This window comes from Trichosurus vulpecula, chromosome 2 (assembly GCF_011100635.1).
Source record: "Trichosurus vulpecula isolate mTriVul1 chromosome 2, mTriVul1.pri, whole genome shotgun sequence".
Taxonomy (NCBI): Eukaryota; Metazoa; Chordata; class Mammalia; order Diprotodontia; family Phalangeridae; genus Trichosurus; species Trichosurus vulpecula.
In genome coordinates, this window is record NC_050574.1 from 196,961,504 (window position 1) to 196,980,142 (window position 18,639).

Below are 18,639 nucleotides of genomic sequence, written 5' to 3' on the forward strand. Positions count from 1 at the left end.
AAATTGAAAAGTCTTTGCAAAACAAAGCCAATGCAGCCAAGATTAGGAGGCAAGCAGAAAACTGAGAAAGAATTTTTATGAGTGTCTCTGATAAAGGCCTCATTTCTAAAGTATATAGAGAATTGAGTCAAATTTATAAAAAATACAAGTCATTCCTCAATTGATAAATGGTCAAACGATATGAACAGGCAGTCTTCAGAGGAAGAAATTAAAGCTATTGTATGAAAAAATGCTCTAAATCACTACTGATTAGAGAAATGCACATCAAAACAACTCTGAGGTAACACATCATACCTATCAGATTCTCCAATATGACAAAAAAGGAAAATGATAAATGCTGGAGACGATGTGGGAAAATTGGAACACTAATGCATTGTTGGTGGAGTTGTGAATTGATCCAACCATTTTGGAGAGCCCAAAAGGGTTATAAAACTGTGAATACCCTTTGATCCAGCAATACCAATTTTAGGGCAGTGTCCCACAGAGATCATAAAAATGAGAAAAGGTTCCTCATGTACAAAAATATTTATAGTAGCTCTTTTTGTGGTGGCAAAGAATTGGAAGTTGAAGGGCTGCCCATCAATTGGGGAATGGCTGAACAAGTTTTGGTGTATGAGTGTAATGGAGTACTATTGTGCCATAAGAAATGAAGAACAGGTGGACTTCAGAAACACCTGGAAAGACTTAAAATCGATGCTGAGAGAGGGGAACAGAACCAGGAGAACATTGTACATATTTACAGCCACATTGTGCAATGACTAACTTTTACTTAGCTCTTCTCAGCAATACAAGTTTCTCAGACAGCTTCAAAAGGCTGATGATGGAAAATGCTATCCACATCCAGAGAAAGAAGTACGGAGTTGAATGCAGATTGAACCATATTATTTACTATCTCTGTTTTGTTTTATTTCTTCTTTCTTGTGGTTCATCCCATTGGCTCTAATTCTTCTTTACAATATCACTGATGTGAAAATATGTTTAACATGAATGTGTATGTAGAGTCTATATCAGATTGCACCCCATCTTGGGGATGGGAGAGGGGATGGAGGCAGGGAAAAATTTAAAACTCAGTAGCTTGTAGAACTGAATATTGAAAACTAAAAATAAATATATATTTTTTTAAAAATCCTTCTCCCAGTCAGGTGGGAAAATTCTTTCAGACATATACTCAATCAAATGTATCTGTGTTCTCATCCATTTGAAAATCCTTGGAAACAACTAAGCCTACCTATCCTGTGTGACTCTTGTCTAAGTCCTACTGTAAGTTATCTGCAGGGGTTCCACTCAGCATGCTGGGTGCTTTTCTTCAGTTTCTCCTGACATTGTAAGAATACCAGTGGAACACTCTGGCTGTCCTTTCCATCTGTTATCCCTCATTTTTGACATGTGACTCCCCCATCTTTTTTTTTACCATTCATTTCTTTGATGACACATATTTGAATATGCATGCATATGTATATGCATGCATACATACATATCTATATATATATATATATACACACATTTAGTAAAAAAAAAATTTAGCAATTCTCAAACATATTAAACCTCATAGGCAATTTATTTAAGTCTAACATTTTCTCAGATTGAAATTAGAGAATTTTAAATTTTCCAGGTTACTTACCAGTTTAGATCTTTAAAAAGCCCAAAATATCAACTGACATTTCTATAATTATTCCCTTCCAAAATATTATTATAAATCAATAATAAACAAAAATAATTAAGCCTTTTTGATGCTGCATCTATTTAACCTTAATGGTTGTTAGGAATTTTATTTCAATTTTTACATTTGCTATTTAGATTTCTGACATCCTCAGCTTAATGGTTTATGTGTTTATTTTGTTATATGTCATTTTGCTGCACAGTATTTTGGAGGTCCCACCTAAATTTCAGCCTAGTAATTTTTGTGGAGTTCCATTTGATATGTTAATTGGAAATTGAGTTTTTCCTCTTCTGTCTTCTTCTCTTCCTTAGATCCATTTATATTTTAGTTTCCTTCCATTTCTGCAAAACAAGCAATTACTAATTCCCAAACATGTACTCCAGGAAGCTTTTACAGTTATCTGGGGACATCCCCAGAGATGCATTAAATTCAATAAAACCTGGAACATGTTTATTTGGAATTCAGCATACCATATAAAGGCAGTAAACTTCTTGAACAAAGACGGATAGTACTTAGCTTCCATTTTTTAATTTCCTGGTAACCTTATCAGATTTCTCAGAGCATACATGACGTTTAAAGGTTTTATGTTATTTAGTAAATCCATTCAGAAGACATGAAGGAAAAATAAAATCAGATTTTAATTTTAAATATTAAATTGAACAAAATGAATGCATTTTTATTAGCATTTTTGTTGTTTGGTGACTACCACCAAAAAAGTTATATTACCTTGGAGATGCTATGTCACAAATTCTGAAATTGTGTTAACACAATACCAGGTGTTTAGACAATTAAATTAATCTTGCGTAAGTAGTCAGTTGGGGGGGGGGGGAAGGACATGCCAGATGATTGTCATTTTATTGACAAAACTACTTTTTGGTCATTTTTATTTTCAATAGATTAGTATATAGGCTTTTGTATAATCAAGCATTTTAACTTAATCTTTTCCTCTTTGTTTACTTGAACATTTCACTCAACCTTTCTATAAGGTTCCTTAATATGCACTGATGAAATTATATATTCCTTAGTGGTTATAAAATAGAATTATTAAAATGTCATAACATTTTCTATAAACAAATTTTACATAATCACTTAATAGTAACAACATTTCTCAAATAGTTCTTTTAGCCATATTATATAAGGGCAGGAAATTGCTTATTCTGCTTAGGTTGAATTTCATTAGTTGCACCAGTTTTTTCCCATTAAAAAAACAAACAAAAAACTTTAGTGTGGTTCAGTGAACAGAATACTTGATTTGGAATCAGAATACCTGGATTTGAATCCAGATTTTACTCCTTACAACCTGCACAAATATTAAGTCACTTAACCTCTCCGGACCTCAGTTTTCTCCTTTGTAAAATGAGGGAAGTGGAACAGGTGACTGCTGAGGCCCCTTTCTGCTCTAAATCCTGTGTATTCTGATGATTAACAACTCTGTCCACAGTCCTTATAACCAGTAGCATGGGGTATGAAATCTATTAGAAGTGATTACTCCTTCATACGTTTTGAACAAAGTGTGATCCCTGAAGTTTTTTCCAGTTATGAGACTCTGTGATTCTAAATTATACAGTTCTTTTGTTCCAAGTAAATCGTTATTTATTCTCTAACCCATTGCAACAATATTCCTTCACCATAGTGTTCAACTTTCTGTTGTAAGTCAGTTACATTTATTGCTATGTAGAGTTGCAACAGTTGTAGTGAAAACATTCAGAGTAACACAAAGCAGCTGCATCCAATAGAAGCATTTTCTCAAACCACTGCAGCACCAAATTAAATTTAAAACATTGCATCATGGCTTTGTTGTGGCTTCTACCAAAGAAGTATTTTACTAAGCACTTTGTAGAATTGCCCCAGGTTAGCTTTTAACAGACAAAAAAAAGTATCCTTAATTTTATGAATAGACATAACCATAAGGGAGTTTATTAGAACTGGAGCCCACAGTTTTTACAGTATTCTAAATAAAAGCAGAATTAACTTTTTATTCCTCAAGAGGAGTTCTAAATTAAAAACTGATAAATTTGCAATACTGTTTACATATTCTATGTTCTCTAAACTTATCTGTAAATGGGGATAGTAATACTTACAGTATCTATCTCACTGGATTGATATGAGGCCATAAATGCTATCACTTCAAAGCTTTCCATGTATTTTCCATTATCATCTGTTTTTTTTTTTTAATGGGATTCAGAAATGTCTCCAGGACAATTCACTTTCTGGCTGACATTCTTTTATACTTAACATTCTGTAACTGTTGTGAAAATGTTTATCTATCCCCTTCTTCCTTTTTAGTAATTAAGTGTTAATCTTCTTGTAACTGCCTTGATTTGACTGGCCCATTGTTATTAACTATTATAGAAACATCACTGGTTTTATCTTGCTCAGTAGAGTGCAGATAGAAATGGTCCTGGGATAAGCCAGTATTTTGCTGGTATTTATATTTAACATTTTATTAATTTGGTGGATAAAATTGCTACTTTTTGGAGTTAAATAAAAAGCATTAGGATGCAAACTAATCTTCATTGCTTGAACAAGTAGAGGGATTAGACTTGGTAAGGAGTGAAGCAATCTCATGTGAAACAGGGATGAAAAAGGAGATAGTGGTAGAAGGTGTACATACATATGTATCTGTCTATAAATGACATAAGATGAGGAAAAGGGAGCTTATGGTGAATGTCCTGCATTTTTCTGTAAAATTTGAGACAAAGTTTTCAGCTGAAAGTGTTCAGAGAATAGGATCCAAGAGAGGTTTGAGGAGGAATGAAAAAGTTTGGAAGAACTCCTGTGGAGAATGAGATAAATTGATAGAAAAGTTATAGTATTATTGCCTATCAGCAGTGAAGGCCCAGTTGAGGTGGTACAACATATATTTGTAGTGGCCTTAGAATGGCTGACTAGCACATGGGAGTGGGAGTGATCCAAGGCTGAGGGGTGGCAGGGTGCAGACAGAGAAGTGATGTGGGGTTTAGGGGTTCAAGAGAAAAAGATGGTGTAGAGATGAATTAGTTTACCCAGGGGTAAGATGGAGAAAATACAAGAGAAAGGCTAATGCAAGGGGAAACGGCCAGGGAGAGAATTGAGGGATCAAGGAATCAGAGGTCATGGTGTAGACAAACAGTAGACTTTTTATAGGGAAAGGCAGAGAGAGGTGAAAAGCCAGTTTTGGATAGGGGGATTTCAGAATTCTTAAACATAGAAGTGATACATTTTTGGGTGGTGGCAAGATCACGTGTATGTATCTGTGTATAGCTAAGATAAAATAGAGAAGTAGATCATGGAAAATGAATAGGTTGAGAAATTGAGTGATTAGGGTATTTGAAGGAGAATCAATAAGTATATTGCAGAGATTTAGGATGAAGGGAAGTTTGTTGCTTATGGAACAGGCATTCTAGAGGGCACAGTGGAAGTGGTGAGTAATTTAGGGCTAGGAAGGTTGAGGGGGATGGAAAGAAAAATTGACTGGTGGGGGGATGGGGAATTTGGATGATGACCTACAGGGTTTCAAAAGCAGATGGACCTTGGGGGCTATTATACTAACCCCTATGTTTAAACTGAACTAATTTTTATTACATCTCTAGCTGTTTCAAATTTCTCACTCCACTCCATCTTCTATAAAGCTACTAAAGTGAATTTCCTTAAGTATAGTTATGATCTTGTCACTTCTTTACTTAGCAAATTCTAGTGGCTCTCTAGTGACCTCTAGGAAAAAATGTAAACCACCCCCCCCACCCTGGCTTTTAAAGTCCTTTACAAACTGTTCCCAACCAGTCTTTCTAGCCTCCTTGCATATATTATTGTCCTTTCTCCAACCTAACGTCCTGTTCCCTCTGTTCCTTCTATATAGTATTCCATTTTTTATATCTGTATATCTCTTTTGCCTTCACCCTTGCCCTTAACACCTCCTTATCTCAGGACAACAGCTCAAATACTACTTTGTACATAAAAGCTATTACTTTACAAAATCCCCCTTTCCCCTACTGCTAGAGTCCTGCCTCCCTAATTTGTATTTAATTACTTTGGTAATTGCACTGTGGTTTAGTGGGTAGAGTGCTGTTCTTGGAGTCAGAAAGTTCTGGATTAAAATACTGTCTCAGATTGTAGCTATGTGACTCTAGGAAAGAAACTTAACCTCTTGGTCTCAATTCTTTACTTGTAAAATAAGAGTATTGGAACAATGTCTTATAAGGACCTTTCTAGGTATAAATGTATGCTCTTATGATCCTATTTTGTATTTATTCTGTATATGCTAACATGTGTATATGTTGTCTCCCTCAAGAATTCAAATTCCTTGAGAACAGGAACTGTTCATTTTCATGTCTCTTATCTTAACGAGTAACATAATATCCTGGCTCAAGAGACATTGTAAGGGTCTCTGTCTTCCCCATTTTGTTGAATACTTACCCTTAGCCATAGTGCCCTGGATTTAGAGTTAGAAAGGACTGCAGAGCCCATTTAGTCCATCCCCTTCATTTTGCAGATAAGAAAATGGAAGCCCAGAAAGGCTAGTTGAATGACCTTCTCAAGGTAATAATACTGGTGTCAGTATTGGTGGCAGAATTCCATAGCCACTGTGTTGTTTCCACTTCTCCACACTGTCTCTACCTTCTCTCACAGTTGTTTTGAGAATCAAATGAGATAATGCACATAAAGTGTTTTGTGAACTTTGAAGCACCGTATGTGCCAGTTATTATTATGGATAAATAACATTGAATAATTGATAGAACGCTAAATTCGGAGACAGAAAGATTAAGTGTCAGATCTCACATCAGAAACTTCATAGCTGGGGAACCCAGGCCAAGACACTTGACCTAAGTTTTCACATCTATAAAATGAGGATAATGAGCACACACTTCACAAGGTTGTTACGATGCTCATGTGAGATAATATATAGGAAAGCATTTTATAAATCATTAATAGCTATATAAATTTCAGCCACCATCATCATCATCACTGGATCTGTCTTCCTTTATTTTAGTCACTGAGGAAAATTTAGCATTTCTCCTTGGCACACCTTCTGGGGCAGGAACTGGGAATGTATAATTTAACTTCACATACTCGCAGAATAGTAGCCAGCACAGTTTCAAAAGTAAGTTGTGGTGCAGACATGGGGCAGTTTGGGTTAGCTTTGCTCCTAAGTGTAATGATCTGGGACATAGTTGTGTGCCCTCTAGGCAAAAAGAATGTAAAAGTACTTCTTGAAACTTTTGTGGGAAGCTTTTGAGGCTTCAAGGAAACTTTGTGACAAGTGCCTTTTTAGTCTTTTTCCCCCGATGGATTGGTTTTTATTCTGTAGCCCAGAGGTTCCCAAATTTTGTCAGTTCACAGCTCCCTTAGTGTCTTAGCAATTTTTTCACATCACCCTTAGGCCAAAAGAAAAGAAATACCTAACTTTTGTTTATTAAGTAGTTAGGTCAAAAATTTAAATATCTTGGGCTCCCCTGTGAATTTACTGCAGTATGTTGCATGGTTGGGAAATTGGGGCTGTATAAACCACTTTAAGAATTATTTCTGCCTGAGGTTATTGGAATACAATTTCAATTAGAAGACTGTTTAAACCCCATAACCGTAAGTGTTTCACCATACCACATTCAGGATAGCATCTGTGCCTTTAGTACCCTCTTTTCCCCTCTCCTTTGGTAGGTCACACTGCTCATCATTTTCCCTGTCTCATTTTCATTACATCCCTGCTAATTCTTTCTCTGTTGACTACAAATATTGTGAGGTCTTCCCCATAATTAAAAAAAGAATATTTCCATTTAATCTTACCATCCTCTCAAGTTATCCTGTATCTTCTCCCTCTCTTAATTAACTTCCTAAAAAGACTCATCAACACTTGCTTCCTAAACCTCATCTCCCAAATACTCTTTAATCTGCATGATCTTGTGATCTGGCTTTCACTGCCATCATTCTATTGAATCTGCTTTCTCAAAAGTTAACAATAATCTTACTAGCTTTATTCAGTTCTTGTTCTTCTTGACTTCTCTTTAACTATTAACACTGTTAACCACCTGGTATCCTGATGGATGCTCATTTCTCCTTAGCCTTTTGTGACACTTCTCTCTTCTATTTATCCTATCTGTGACTGTTCCGTCTTACTCTTCTTTGCTGATTCATTATCTTTTGACAACTGTTAAGTGTCTGTGACAGCTCTGTTCTGGACCCTGCTTCTTTTCTCTTCATCTTTTTAATATAATAATTTCAGCAGTTCTCCTGGGTTTCATTATTATCTCTTTGCAGATGATTCTCAAATTTACTCAAATTTACACTCATAATCACTGTCCTCAATTCCAGGCCTATGTCAGTAATTATCTGCTCTATGCTTCTACTTGGATATCCCACTGAAATCTCAAATTTTTATGTCTAAAATCAGGGGATTCACCTCCCTTCAAAATTAATAATTTCCTTAATTCAAGGCTCATAAGTATTCTATTTCTTCTTCAGTTAATCTAGGTAATTTGGGGCACAGCAAAGATAGTGGAGAAAAGTCAGGGACTCACCTGAGTTCTCGGAAATTTCCCTCCAAACCACTTTAAATAACTCCTCAAAATAAATTCTGGAAATGATGGTGTGAAAGAGTTTTCCAGCCCAAGAAAACTTAGAAGGTCAGCAGGCAGCCTAGGAGAAGGCCTTAAGGGACAACTGAATAAATAGTGGCAATGGATGCTTCCATAGCTATTAAGGAGGTGAGACAGCTGGTCAGAAGGAGACTATAGAGGCTTCTTTGGTGTCACTGTGTTCAGGACTCTGTTGGGTAGTCCATATGTGGATCCATGGCCCTGGTCTTGACTCACAGTCCCAGAGCGAGTAGGAGCAATAGCGCATTGCAGCTGCAGAAATGAGAGGATCCTGGTCACAGTTCCAGAGAAGAAAAGAGTGTTTGCGGTCACTCGCACACCAGGGAACAGGCCAGGAGAAGAGTAAACCTACCTCTCCTTAGATCATATACCACATTTGAAGAACTGAAAGGTTACAGACTTTCCAGAACTAGGTCTGAAAACAGTGGTAGAAAAACCTGAAGCTTGGGACAGTGCCCCCCACTACCCTGGGAGCAGAGCACAAGTTTAACGTAAAGTTAAAAGTCAAGAAATAAGCTGGAAAAATGAGCAAACAATAAAAAAGTTCCTGACTATAGAAAATTACTATGATGATTGGGAAAATCAAAACACAAACTCAGAAGAAAACAGAGTCAAAGATGCTGCATCTAAAGCCTCAGAGATAAATGTGACTACCTGGAAGAGGTCAAAAAAGATTTCAAAAATCAAATAAGAGAGGCAGAGGAAAAATTGGAAAAAGAAATGACACTGATGCAAGAAAATGAAAACAGAGTAAACAGCTTGGTAAAGGAGGCACACAAAAAATATTGAAGAAAATCACATCTTAAACAAAATGGGCCAAATTATAAAGGATACACAGAGAAGAGAAGAACTCCCTGGAAAGCAGAACTGGCCAAATGGAAAGAAAAATATAGAAAAATTCACTGAAGAGAAGAATTCTTAAAAAGCAAAATTGGCCAAATGGAAAAGGAGATACAAAAGCTCACTGAAGAAAACAATTCCTTGAAAATGAGAATTGTGCAAGTGGAAGCTACTGACTTCATGAGACAGCAAAAAACAATAAAACAAAATCTAAAACTTGGGAAAAAAACAAGAGAAGAAAATGTGAAATATCTCTTTGGAAAAAGAACTGACCTGGAAAGTAAATGAAGATAGACAATTTAAAAATTATTGGACTACCTGAAAGCCATGATAAAAAGAGCCTATACGTCATCTTTCAAGAAATTACAAAGGAAAACTGCCCTCCTATTCTAGAACTAGCGGGCAAAATAGAAATTGAAAGAATCTACCAATCAGCTCCGAAAAGAGATCCCAAAATGAAAACTCCTAAGTTCCAGAGTGCCCAGGTCAAGGAGAAAATATTACAAGCAGTCAGAAAGAAATAATTCAAATATCATGGAGCCACAGTCAGGATAACATAAGATTTAGCAGAGATTTTTTAAAGAGAAAAGGACCTATATGTGCAAAGATATTGATTTTAGTTCTTTTATTGGTGGAAAAGAATTGGAAATTGAGAGGCTGCCCATCAACTGGGGAATGGCTAAACAGGTTGTGGTGTTTGATTGTGATGGAATACTATTCTCTTATAAGAATTGATGAACAGGATGTTCTCAGAAAAACCTGGAAAGGCTTCTATGAACTGATGCAAAGTGAAGTGAGCAGAACCAGGATATTATATACAGTAATAGCAATATTATATGATGATCAATTTTGACTGCCTCTCAGCAACACAATGATTGAAGACAATTCTGAAGAACATGCTGGCTGCCCCCAAAGAAAAAAACTGATGGAGTCTGAATGCAGATTGAAGCATAATTTTTTATTTTTTTTACTTTATTTCTCTTGAGCTTTTTTTTTCCTTTGGTCTGTTTTCTTTCACAGCATGATTAATATGAAAATATGTTTCGCCTGAATGTACATGTATAACCTATATCAGATTGCTTGCCTTCTCAATGAAGGGGGAGAGGAAAGAGAGAAAGAGAATTTGGAACTCAAAATTTTAAAAATGTGAAAAATTGTTTTTACATGAAATTGGGGAAAAATAAAATAATAATATCACCAATTTATATTTTTGTAAATTTTTATTTAACTTAAATGGTTAGATTTATTGGCATACAATTGAGCAAAATTTCTCCCAATAATTGCTTCATTTGCATCTTGGTTATTTGGGTTTTTTGTAGATTTTTTTAAAAGTTGTATGCCCAATTCATTGATCTACTCTTTCTATATTTTATTGATATGTAACAACAATGTTGCTCATAGCTGCTGTGGCAGTGTAAGACCAATAACCACCAGCACATAGGAGGGCTGCTAGCACAGTTTCTTTGATCTGCTTTTCTAAGGAAAGCAATTTTAAGGGGTTAACAATCTTACTTTAATTAAACATGCATACACCATTCACTTAGTTCAGGGGGAAAAGCTAGCACCCTGAACTTCAGATCAAATACAAACAGAAATTACAAACAGAGACAATATAAACAGATCAACATTTGTGTCTAACCAAATCACAATACATAGTTACCAGAGAAGCACCAATATCTGGGTTTTCAAAGCTAGGGGGCTGCTTCAATGGCTTACCCAGAGTTTTGTTACCAACACTCTTTCAATGAGTGTGCCCCCAAAGGCAAAATGCTAACCTCTAATCTTATATACAAGTCTTGGGGTCAAAGGGCATCACAACCATTGATCAAACTCATGTGACCCAGGCCTTCCCTTGGCGTAAGCAGGTCATCAAAGACTCCCAATTCAATCAAAGATTCCTTAGTGCTGAGAAGCACTCCAGAACAAAGACAACAAGAAGTCCAATTTGGTTGCCATTACATTTGAAAGACAAGATTCAATCAAAGGTACTTGATTGCCTCAGCATTCCAAAAGAGAAAGCAGAAAAAAAAAAAAGTCCCACCCTGATTACCATTACATGATATAAGCCTTCAAGATAAAAATTTTTCGTGAAGTACTACTTCAGCTGTATCCCCATACATTTAGTATTTTGTCTTATTATTGTCATTATTTTTAATGAAATTATTTATTGTTTCTAAGATTAGTTATTTGACCCACTCTTTCTTTAGGATTAGATTGTTTGGTTTCCAATTAATTTTTTTCCAATTAATTTTTAATCTATGTTTTCATATCCCTTTATTGAATATGATTTTTATTGCAGTGTGGCCTAAAAAAGGATGCATTCAGTATTTCTGCTTTTCTGCATTTGTTTGTGAAGTTTTATTGCCCTAATACACAGTCAATTTTTGTGAAACAGCCAGGTACAACAGCTTAGAAAAAGGTATACTCTTCTCTATTCTCATTCAGTTTTCTCTAGAAATCTATCATTTCTAACTTTTCTAAAATTCTATTCATCCCCTTAACCTCTTTCATTTTTATGGTTAGATTCATCTAATTATGATAAGGAAACTATAGGTACCCTACTAATATAGTTTTACTGTCTCTTTGCTCCTGTAACTCATTTAACTTTTCCTTTAAGAATTTGAATGCTATGCTATTTGGGGCATATATGTTTTGTATTGATATTATTTCATTGTACAAAGTACCTTTTAACAGAATGTAGCTTCCTTGCTTATCTCTTTTAATTAGGTCTATTTTTGCTTTCTCTGAGATCATGATTGCTACCCCTGCTCTTTTTTTTTTTTTTTGCCTCAGCTGAAGCTCCAGCTCCTTACTCTGTGTGTCTCTCTGTTTCAAGTGTGTTTCTTGTAAACAAAATATTGTTGGATTCTGGTTTTTGATCCAATCTCCTATCTGCTTCCGTTTTATGGGTGAGTTCATCCCATTCACAGTTATGATTACTGTGTACTTCTCTCCATCCTATTTTTTTTCTGCCTCTCTCTCTCTCTCTCTCTCTCTCTCTCTCTCTCATTTTGCTTTGCCCCTCCTCAAAAGTGTTTTGCTTCTGACCACTATCTCCTTTAATCTGTCCTCCCTTCTGTCACTCCCCCCCACCTTCTCTCGTCTTCTTCCCCTGTTTCCGTCAGGCAAGATAGATTTCTATACCCAACTGAGTGTGTATGTTGTTCCCTCTTTGAGCTAATTACAGTGAGAGTAAGGTTTAAGCATTGTCCGCCTTCCTAAGTCCCATATTCTCCTCCATTGTAGGGACTTTTCCTTCGACACCTCTTTTGCGTGAATTAATTTTCCCTGTTCTTCCTCTCCCTTCCTCCTTCTCCTCGTGCATCTTTTTCTCATCCCTTAATTTTTTTTAAGCATGCTATCATACCCAACTCACAACTGTGCAGTCTATGTATACTTCTTCTAACTGCCCTCATAAATGATAACATTCTTAGAAATTATAATTATCATCTTTCCCTATGGGAATGTAAGCAGTTTAACTTTATTGAATCCCTTATGTTTTTTCTTTCCTGTTTACCTTTTTATGATTCTTTTGAATCTTGTATTCAAAAGTCATATTTTTTTGTTCAGTTCTGGCACTTTCATCAAGAATACTTGAAACTCCCCTACTTCATTAAATGTCAGTTTTTTCCCCTGGAAGATAATGATCAGTTTTGCTGAGTAACTGATTGTTTGTCTCCTTTGCCTTCCAGAATGTCCTATTCCAAGCCTTTTGATCCTTTACTATGAAAACTACTAAATCTTCTGTATCCTCATGGTAGCTCCACAATATTTGAAATGTCTCTTTTTGGCTGCTTACGATATTTTCTCCTTCACCAGGGGGCTCTGGAATTTAACTTTAATGTTCCTGGGATTTTTTATCTTGTTATCTCTTTCATAAGGTGATCTGTGGATTCTTTCAATGATTATTTTACCCTCTGGTTCTAGGATATCTGTTCAGGTCTTCCTTGGTAATTTCTTGAAAGATGATATGTAGGTTCTTTTTTGATCGTAGCTTTTAGATAGTTCAGTAATTCTTAAATTATCTCTCAATCTATCTTCTATGCCACTTGTTTGTCTGATGAGATATTCACATTTTCCTCTTTTTTTTTCAATGTTTGGATTTTGGGTTTTTTTGGTTTTTTTTTTTTTTTGATGTCTCATGGAGTCAGTAATCTCCTTGCCCAATTTTCATATTCCAGTAATTATTTTCTTTGTTAAGCTTTTGTACCTCCTTTTCCATTTGACCAATTCCATTTTTTAAGGAGTTCTTTCCTTCAGTGAATTTTTGTATTTCTTCCCCACCCTTCACCCCTCCCCCCTGGTTCTGCTTTTTAAGGAGTTTTGCTCTTCATTGGATTCTTATTCCTCTTTTACCATTTGATCAATTCTGTTTTTTTAAGGTGTTATTTTCTTCAGCATTTTTTGTGCTTCTTTTACCAGTCTGTTGACTCTTCATTATTTTCTTGCATTGCTGTCATTTCTCTTATTTTATTTTTAACATCCTTTTTGATTCCTTCTAGGATTTCTTGTTGGGCTTATGTTCAGTTCCCACTTTTCTTTGATTCTTTAGATATAGTAGTTTTGATATTGTTGTTTTCTTCTGAATTTGTATCTTGACCTTCCCTGTTACCATAGTAACCACTGTTAGTTTTGTTTTATTTTTGCTTTGTTTGCTTATTTTTCCTGTTTGTCTCTTAACTTTTAACTTTATATTAAAGTTGGGCTGTCCTGATGGGGTGGGGGTAGGGGGAACTCTCCCAAGCTTGAGGTTTTTCATGCTGCTGTTTTCAGAGCTAGTTCTAGCTGTCTCTTTCTTTTCAGTGTTTCCAAGGTGGTAGGATCTAAGGAGAGGTGTGAGCACTACTCTCCTGGCCTGTGTTCTGGTCTTTACTGAGAAAGGGATCTTGTTTCCTTGAAGCCACAGCACTCTTCTTGGCTCAGGAAATGTGACCAGGTACCCTGCTCCACTGCAGTCTCAATCACTAGTGCTCCTTCCTGCCTTGGAATTGGGGCCATGCCCCCTGCTCCTCTGGCTGCAAGTGCTAGTGCTACTTTTCACTTTGGGACTGCAACCTGAACACCTGTGTATGGGCAATGCAAAAGGGTCCTCCACTCAGTGCCAGCAAAGGATCCTTTATAATCTCTTTGGACCAGTTGTCTGATCCCCTTACTGTCAGTGGGCTGAGACCTCCAGAAGGTGCCATCACCTCTGATGTTGACACCTCTAAGGCCCACCACTCGAACCACAGCACAGCCTGTACTGTGCTTCAGGCCAACTCCCAGGAGACAGACCTTTCTTCTTGACCTTCTAAGTCAACTTGGGCTGGAAAACTGTTTCACCTGACCTTCTTGTTGGTTTTGATACTCCATAAATCAATTTGAAGCCTTATTTTAAAGTTGTTTGGAAGGGAATATGGGAGAGTTCAGGTGAGTTCCTCCTCTTATTCTACCAACTTGGCTCCACTCCCATTGCCTCAAAATTCTAATCTCAGGCTACTTTTCCTTAATAGCTAGTATAATCCAAGACTCTCTTCCCTTTCATCAGTTGTTTTAAATGAATGTGACTTATAGTTTCCCTATTATTTTCAATTATCCATACTTCTGCTTTTGAATGAAGATAATCAATATTGGATTATATAATTAATCAATATTGGATTATATAATTACTCAAGTAGAGGGAAACAACTCTTTGAGGATATGTGCCTATATGTTCTTATACTAGGCTTCCTAGGAAGGGATAAAGAACCTTTGGGAACATGACTTTGGCTTGTGTTTTATCACATAATTCAAAGGTTTAGGCATTGTGGTTTTATTACTCATCCATCTCTAATCCCACACTAGGAAATGGAAACCCATTTTATATAGAACTTTCAATTATGACAATATTATAGGCTTCCCTGGATAGAGATTCTAATGTCAACTCTTATAGACATTCTTACTGTATAGAGCTTTGTAATGTGCAAAAGTATACTTCAATTTGATGCCGACATTTCAAGCATTCTTCTATGTCTATGAAAAACTGTTTTTGTTTCTCATCAGCTTTCATAACATTGGTCTCCAACCAATCGGGTAGAGAATTGTGCTTTGATAACCTTTTTGGAAAAAAAAAAGCTAAATTAAAAGCTAAACTGATTGTGGTATAGTGGGTGTAGTGTTGGGTCTGCAGGCAGGAACATTTGGATTCAAATCCTACCACCTGATATTTTCTATTTATGGGACCTTGAGCAAGTCACTTTACCTCTATCATCCTTGGTTTCCTCATTTGAAAATAAAAACAATAATATTTATGTCACAGGACTGTTGTGAGGCTTGAATGATAAAATATATGTAAAGCAACCTGAAGATGTTAAAGCTTAATATGAACATCATTACTATTTGCAATTATTGATGTTAGTTTTCATATCTTATTTTCAACAGCATCACCGCAAAACTTGAAAGAGCTTTAGAAAAAGTTGCCCCTCTTCTTCGTGAAATATTTGTAGACTTTGCCCCATTCCTCTCTCGCACACTACTTGGTAGTCATGGACAAGAGCTGTTGATTGAAGGTACAGTTTCTTTTTCTTTCTTTCTTTTTTTTATTTTTTTGCTGTGTCTGTGTTAAATATTTTTCCTGTATATCAACCCGTGTGCTTTGAAGCAGTGTGTATTTTTGAAAGAAATAATTACTAAAGAAATGTGATATCTGGTAATGGTAGAGACAACTTGCACAAATATAGGAAGGAAAGTCAACATCTGCTTTGTTCCAGAACCACACACTACAGCTTTAAGCCCTGATTAGCCATTTCAGAAATATGTTCCATGGATCAAGAGAAGAACCAGGACAGAATGGTGGGGAATCTCATCAAAAAGCAACTACTACTCCACCCCCATGACACTGTGAAGTGTCTAATAAATGTTTTCTGAATTAAATTTCATTGAGTAAGTTAAGTAATTTCATATGCAGTGGGGAGCATAATTTAATGAATGTATAAAGAAAATGAATAAAAAGCACATTCTTGGAGGCCATATAGGAAGAAACTGGGAAAACATCTCATATTTTGCATCTGTATCTGTGCATAATAATGGGCAAAATGTGCATTTCTCCAATCAGTCCTTATTAATTCCATGATCAATCAGAACAGAACTTAAAAAAAAAGCCAGTGAGAACTAATTCTTGGTGAATGTAAATTTAGAAATAAGAAAAAGGAACAAAACTGTTATGTTCTGTGAGAGCATGTCCTAATCTCTTCAATATGATTGACCTATGACCTTTCTGTATCACACTGGGAAGGCTACTGTATATGTAGCTATCTACTCACATAAAGTCAACAATCATTTATTAAGTGCCTAATATGTACCAGACCCTGTGCCAGCTAGCTATTCACTTTATCCATAGCTACATACAAACTAGGTCCCTGTCTTTTTTCTCCAACATGGTTACTACCACCTTTTTTACTTCACCTCCCTGTTCTGGACAGATTTATTGAAAAGGAATGAGGAAGGCTAGTTGTGAATATTAATTAAAAATATCTTCAAAATATACCAAGTTGTTCATTTACAATAGTGAACTGCTTGCCCCTTGGACATTCATTGTCTCAAGCTTGTTGTCTTCCTCATTAGACTAGGAGCCCCTTGAGAGAAGAACTGTTTTTTATCTGTCTTTGTATCCTCAGTGCTTTGCACATATTATTAAGCACACATGGTGGGCACTTAATAAATATTTATTGATTGACTGTCTAACAACTGCCCTTGACTGATCCATACAGAAAAGTGATAGCACAATGCTTTGCACATAAAGGCGTATAATCTGTCATTCTTTCATTTAATAAAGCCGAAATTAGGTCAGTGAAGGTATCCCTGATGAGAAGGAAGATAGAGCATTTAAGATCTTTACATTTACCAGGCACTGTGTTAAGAGCTGATGATATAAGTATAAGCAAAGAAGACAGTAGCTGCTCTGAAGGAGTTACATTCCAATGGGGGAAGAAAACACATAAATACTGCTAGAAAGAAGGGGGAATAATTTAAAAATTGCATAAATGTAATGGAGATCTGTTTCCCAGTAAGACAAGGCAAGGAGCTTACCTTTCAGAGCCTTGGGGAATCAGGGACAGAATTATCATTGTTTTAAGGAAATTGTAGCAAACTTTTTATTAATTAAATATTGTAGTTAATATTTCACTTTCTCCTTAGAAATTTGAGAAAGTTTCCTTTCCAAGCAGTAGTTAGCTTCTGTTTGGCACTCTTTCCTTTTTGTATTCTTTGTCATATAAACTAACATCTTATTAAAATTTTCTGTTTTTTAAATTTATATTTAAGTTTAAATTTAAATTTAAAATTTGTTTTAAAATTTTCTGTATTAGAATTATCTAAAATAAACTATAGTCCATTTAAATCAGTTTACTATGTGTGATTCTACAGAAATAAAGTGGAAGCCACTTAAAGCTGTTTATAAACAATGGACATAATTTATAATGTGCTTTGCTGTAAAGCAACCTGAAAATTTCTTTTCTTAGCCAAATTTGAATTCTTTGGAAAACAATACTTATCTGAAGTCCAATTGAATACTCTTTTAGGATAGGGGAAGGAATAAGCATTGCTGTAACACCTACTATGTGCCAGGCAGTGTGTTAAATGCTTTTCACAAATATTTTCTCATTTGATCCTCACAATAACCCTGGGAGATAAGTACTATTATTATCCTATTTTATGGTTGAGGAAACAGGCAAACAGAAGTCAAGCGACTTTCCCTGGGTTGTACAGCTAGTAAATGTCTGAGATCAGATTTGAACTCAGATCTTCCTAACTCCAGACCCCGTTGTCTCTCCACTGCACCACCTGTTGTGTCTTTTTTGAAAAGAGTTTACTTCTCACAGATTGAGAGTTGGAAGGGGATAACCTCAGTAGTTATTTATTCCAGTCCTTACATAAAAGGTTTCCTCACTTGACTATACCTAAAAAGTGAGTATCCCACTTTTTGTAATATCACATATACAAGGAAGAACTACCATTCTTATTGATTATGGTTTTGAATGATCTTATGACTTTTAGGATATGAAACATCTAACTCAAATTGCGGTAACATTATGCAATAATGTTTTCATCTTCTTTCATAGATAAACCAGGTTACAGTGTACAGTGCCAGAAGGTCACATGGGAGTAAAAAAGACATTTGGGGATTTATAGAATCACAGAGTTGGAAGGAACCATCCAGGAAGTGATTATCCTCTCACTTCAGTGATTAGGAACCCACTAAATCCTGAGACAACCACTTTTGGATTGCCCTAATCTTTAGGGCTTTAATCTTTAATCTTATCCTACACCCAAATTTGCTGCTCAGCATATCCCTAGGTCTTTCCTCTGGAGCTAATCAGATCCATTCAAATTTCTCATACATAATGGCCCTTCAAAAACTTAACCAGCTATCCTGTCCTTCTACCCTCAAGGCTTTTCTTCTGCAATTCAATAACTCTTAAGTACCTACAGTGTAAGGTACTATCCTAAGACCTGGATAAACAAACAAACAAACCAGAAAAACAGCATGCAGTTCCTACTCTTCAAGGGCTTAAGTTCTACTTGGAGATGCACCATGTAAACAGATTAGTCAAT

The 18,639-nt window shown here is 35.8% G+C and overlaps 1 protein-coding gene across 4 annotated transcripts in view; it reads left to right on the top strand.

Moving 5' to 3' along the window:
• NBEA (neurobeachin) overlaps positions 1-18,639 on the top strand; it is a 768,499-nt gene that overhangs the window by 316,631 nt on the left and 433,229 nt on the right. For all 4 annotated transcript variants that reach the window (XM_036747790.1, XM_036747792.1, XM_036747793.1 and 1 more), the window contains one exon: positions 15,469-15,596. In XM_036747790.1, the coding sequence (XP_036603685.1) occupies positions 15,469-15,596 (128 nt within the window). The remainder of the gene's footprint in view (positions 1-15,468; positions 15,597-18,639) is intronic.